General features: G+C 47.2%; 1 protein-coding gene across 1 annotated transcript; it reads left to right on the forward strand.

Annotated features, from left to right (window-relative positions):
- Positions 1 to 380: 380 nt before the first annotated feature.
- LOC123050033 (expansin-B9) lies at positions 381 to 1,523 on the forward strand. The gene is made up of 2 exons (XM_044472879.1): positions 381 to 607; positions 722 to 1,523. Exons 1-2 carry the CDS (start codon positions 430 to 432, stop codon positions 1,339 to 1,341), a joined length of 798 nt encoding a protein of 265 aa, XP_044328814.1. The 5' UTR covers positions 381 to 429; the 3' UTR covers positions 1,342 to 1,523.
- The last annotated feature ends 3,039 nt before the right edge of the window (positions 1,524 to 4,562 follow it).

Consider the following 4,562-nt stretch of genomic DNA (forward strand, 5'->3'; position numbering starts at 1 on the left):
CCGGCGGCAGCGATAGGACTTGAGCACGCAAGGTAAAATAAAACGAAACCCCCGCCGACCGGGCCAACACCGCACGGCATGCACGCACGCACATGTTCACGGCCGGCATAATCGCCCGAATGGCACTCAAAGTCATTACTACGTCTGATTTCGCATGTCTGCAACGAGGAGGTAGATTGACGCTTCAGCCATTGACATGTCGTTACTTCTGGCTGGGAGTAAAGATTAACAAGATACGCAGTACACACGTACGTATGCACGAACCTAAGAAATCTCGAACCCGAACATGGATGTGAGCCGTTTATCCGGCCGTGACACCCGTTCGGTCGCCTATAAGTACGACGCTCGATCACACCATTGTTAACTCACCACAAGCTAGCTGCTCCGCACTAAATCACTTACGCACAAGAAGAAGTCGAGACGAAGACGATGGGATCTCTCTCCGGCGTCCTTGCCTTTGCCGTCCTGGCGGCGCTCGCCGCCGGCGGCTCCTGCGCCTCAAACGTGCCGCCCGGCCCCGACATCACGGCGGACTACAACCAACCGTACCGTCCCGCCAAGGCCACCTGGTACGGCCTGCCCACCGGCTCCGGCCCCGAAGACAACGGTACGTACGTGACGCGCGCACGCTCTGTGCCAGAGCACGCACACTATCTATCATGTCAGTTTCGCTTTCAACGACAGTTTGTGTTGATCATGCCATGCGCATACATGCATGCAGGCGGCGCGTGCGGGATCAAGGACGTGAACCTGTCTCCCTACAACGGCCTGATCGCCTGCGGCAACCTCCCCATCTTCAAGGACGGCAAGGGTTGCGGCTCCTGCTTCCAGATCAGGTGCACCAACCATTCGGCGTGCTCCAAGAAGCCGGTGGGGGTGGTCATCACCGACATGAACTACGAGCTCCTCTCGCCGTATCGCTTCGACCTGTCCGGCAAGTCCTTCGGCGCCATGGCCAAGTCGGGGAAGGAGCAGGAGCTCCGCAGCGCCGGCATGATCGACCTGCAGTTCAGGAGGGTGCGGTGCCAGTACGCGCCCGGCACCAAGATCGTCTTCCACGTGGAGAAGGGCTCCCACGCCAACTACCTCGCAGTGCTGGTGAAGTTCGTCGCCCATGAAGGCACCATCGTGCAGATGGAGATCAGGGAGAAGAACTCCAAGCAGTGGAAGCCGATGCAGCACTCGTGGGGAGCTATCTGGAGGGTGGACAGGGTCGAGCCGCTCGTGGGCCCCTTCTCCTTCCGCCTCACCACCGAGTCCGGCAGGAGGCGCATTGCACACAAGGTTATCCCCGCCGGTTGGACGGCCGACACTACCTACAAGTCTGATGTCCAGTTCTAATTAAACCTATCGTCAACACATTTCCTATTTAAGTTGTTTTTCATTCGCAATCTAGTGAAAATAAAGATGTATATATAGGTTGATGTAGTGGATGCATGCATATGCATGCTTGTGTTTGTCCATTCAACCAAATGTAACCATTGCTCGGTGGCCTGAAAATATAACCATTGTTTGGAACACTATCATGCTTATTGTTCTCTGGAAAATTTGGGTTGCTTGGAAAACAATACACAATGGCATTCCGGAACTAAGATCAGCATAGCCCTTCGCTTCGTCATCGACAACCTTTCTCTATATATGGACACACCGGATAAGAGGCCAGCAGGAAATGCAATCGTCTACTTGTGACGGTCATACTTATGTTCACGCTTTCGGCCAGTCCTAAAAAAAAGAGTGTAAAAAATTGAGATAGGCTACGTGCAAACTCTGTGAAAAAAGAAAGAGTCGATCACATCACCGGTGCTTAAACTTGGCTAGAAAAGTCACTTTGACGTGTGGTCTGTTTTATGCAGAAAACCTGCTGAAATTAATTTTTCACGGGAAAAGCCTCTAGCAAGGGAAATCCACAGGTCACACACACACGGTCCTAGCCAGTGCTGCAACTACTTCATGTAATCAAACACGTATAACATCGTAAGAAAGCTTGATGTATACTCCCTCTGTAAACTAATAGTGTTCTAAACGTTCTTATATTAGTTTACGGAGGGAGTACAATACAAGCACTCACTGGACCCAAACGGGCTGAAGTTAGTGCCGCCCAGTTGATGTTAGATTTTTCTAAAGATATTTATAAAAGAATGTAAGTAATAAAAATAATTGACACTTGTCGAAGCTTTCTCTGCCGACCGAGGACGTAAGAGCTTATAGAAACATGTCCAGTACTACATCTTGTGGGCTGTGCGGGGCGCCTGACTCATGGAGACACTCTTTATTGGACTGCACCATGTCGAGATGTACTTGGGCATTAGCGGATGATGTATTGGCCCAAAAAAATATCAGCAACTAGCGAACCTAATGCAAGATGTTGGCGGTTTACGCTCATGGAGGAGCTGCCCCATAACCTGTTTGTATTGCTGTCAGTTACCCTTTGGGCGTTGTGGTCAGCTAGGCGCAAAGCCATACATGAAGGGGTGTTCCAGACCCCTCACTCCATACATGCTTTTGTCGCAAGGTTCATCAGCGAGCTAGACATGATACAGGAAAAGGAACCAGCGTCGGCTGGAGCTGCTGTCCCTAGGGGACCTCACCCGCTGCATCATAAGGCGCCACCTGAGGGCTACCCAAAGATACATGTTGGTGTGCTAAGGGGGCGAGGAGGAGCTGCGGCAACGGTCTGCCAGGACAGACAAGGAAATTATATTGGCAGCTCTTCACTCGTTATAGCAGGAATTGATGATCCAGTTTTACTGGAAACTGGAAACTATTGCATGCAAAGAAGCCCTTGCATTGGCGTAGGATCTGCAGCTGTTTCAAGTGGTGATTGCTTCTGACGCCAAGCAAGTCGTGCAAGACATTAACAACATGTCCAAAGGTGGCAATGGAGCAATCATTAGCGAAATCAATGCTCATTCCAGTTTATTACATTGTAGCTTTACTTTTGAAAGTCGTAATATAAACGTAGAAGCTCATAAGTTAGTCAAGCATTCTCTTTCGTTGGGGCTGGGGCGCCACGTTTGGTTTGGCCAACCTCATGACCCAACTTGTACCCCACATACTTGGTTTATGATGAATAAAAGCTTGGTTAAATCTAAAAAAAGAATGTAAGTAATAAAAATAATGTTCAAATATTCGTGTGTTCTAAATATTTTACATACAAATGATGATTAATTACTAAATAAAACATTGAAATAAACGCTCACAAATTATATTAAAAAATGTTTATTAAATACAGACATTTAAAATGTTAAATGAATACGAACATTTTTATACACCCGTGGCTCATATTTTAATAATACTATAAAAACTATTGAGTGCAAACATTCACTATGTATTTATGAACATTTGCTTGTGTAATTTTCACTTGTGGCTTATATTAAAAATATTTTATATAATTTAAATATTATCCACGACTCAATATCCATATCAACATTTAAATTTTAATTATACGAAGATTTTCTTTAACAACATACTTATAAGTTTTAAAAATATAAGTATAATTACTAAAATGTTTCTATAATTAAAATAATATTTATGAATTGTAATTTTTGAGTTTTTTTATTATTTAAATCATATAATGATTTTTTAATAATTCATAAACATTATTATGAATATATGGATATTTTTAAGAATAATACACGAACATTTTTCTAATATAATCTACGAGTGTCTATAAAAAATGTTCTCATTTACTAATCATCGTTTGTGTATGTATAATATTTATAACACACAAATATTTGAACATTGTTTTCATTACTTACATACATTTTAAAAATATCTTTTAAAAATCTAACTTGTGCCAAATGGGCCGCACTAACTTCAGGCCATTTAAGCCAGCGAGCGCGTGGCCAATCGTGTCACTCCCATCTTCTTCGACGAGTGAAATCGAATAATGCAAGTTGCATTTTCAGGCAAATATGCAAACAGAAACAGCAGTAGAATTTGTAAACGTGTAGACGAAGGTTCAGAATAACAAGTTTCTTTGAGGTAAAAAAAACTTGTAAACAACAAGTTCAAAGAGGGCACTACCAACAATCACTCGTAAAAGTAGCTAAAGACTTCCCGAATAAAAAGCCAAAATCAACCCGCCCTGTTTCGATCAGAAATCCGCGCTCAGGTCAGGTCGTGCTTGATCTGTTTAAGCTGGCTCCACGGCTGCTGGCTGCCGCCACGCTTCCTGCTTTGCTTCCGCGACGCCTCCACCATCTCCTCCATCTTGGGGGTCAGGTAGGCCCGAGCACTGGTGCTCGTGGACGCCGACGCGCGCTGCTGCGCGTGCGAGCTCATGCCGGCCAGCAGCCGCGCGCGCCCCGTCTTCCGGTACTCCCGCAGGCTGCCCACGCACGCGCTCAGGTCGCGCAGCTCCTCCTTGATCGCCTCGCACGTCGGGTCGCCGGCCGCCCCCGGCGCCGACCGCTCCACGGCCTTCAGCCGGGAATCCAGGATCCGGGCGGCGCCGGGGTGCTGTCCCCCCTCGGCGGCCGCCCGTGCGGCCGCGATGTCCTGCGTCGCGGCAAGCCGGACGCGCTCCTGCTCCACGTCAATGGACGGAGGGTGCGTTTCGG

Source organism: Triticum aestivum, chromosome 2D (genome assembly GCF_018294505.1).
Source record: "Triticum aestivum cultivar Chinese Spring chromosome 2D, IWGSC CS RefSeq v2.1, whole genome shotgun sequence".
NCBI classification, from domain to species: Eukaryota; Viridiplantae; Streptophyta; class Magnoliopsida; order Poales; family Poaceae; genus Triticum; species Triticum aestivum.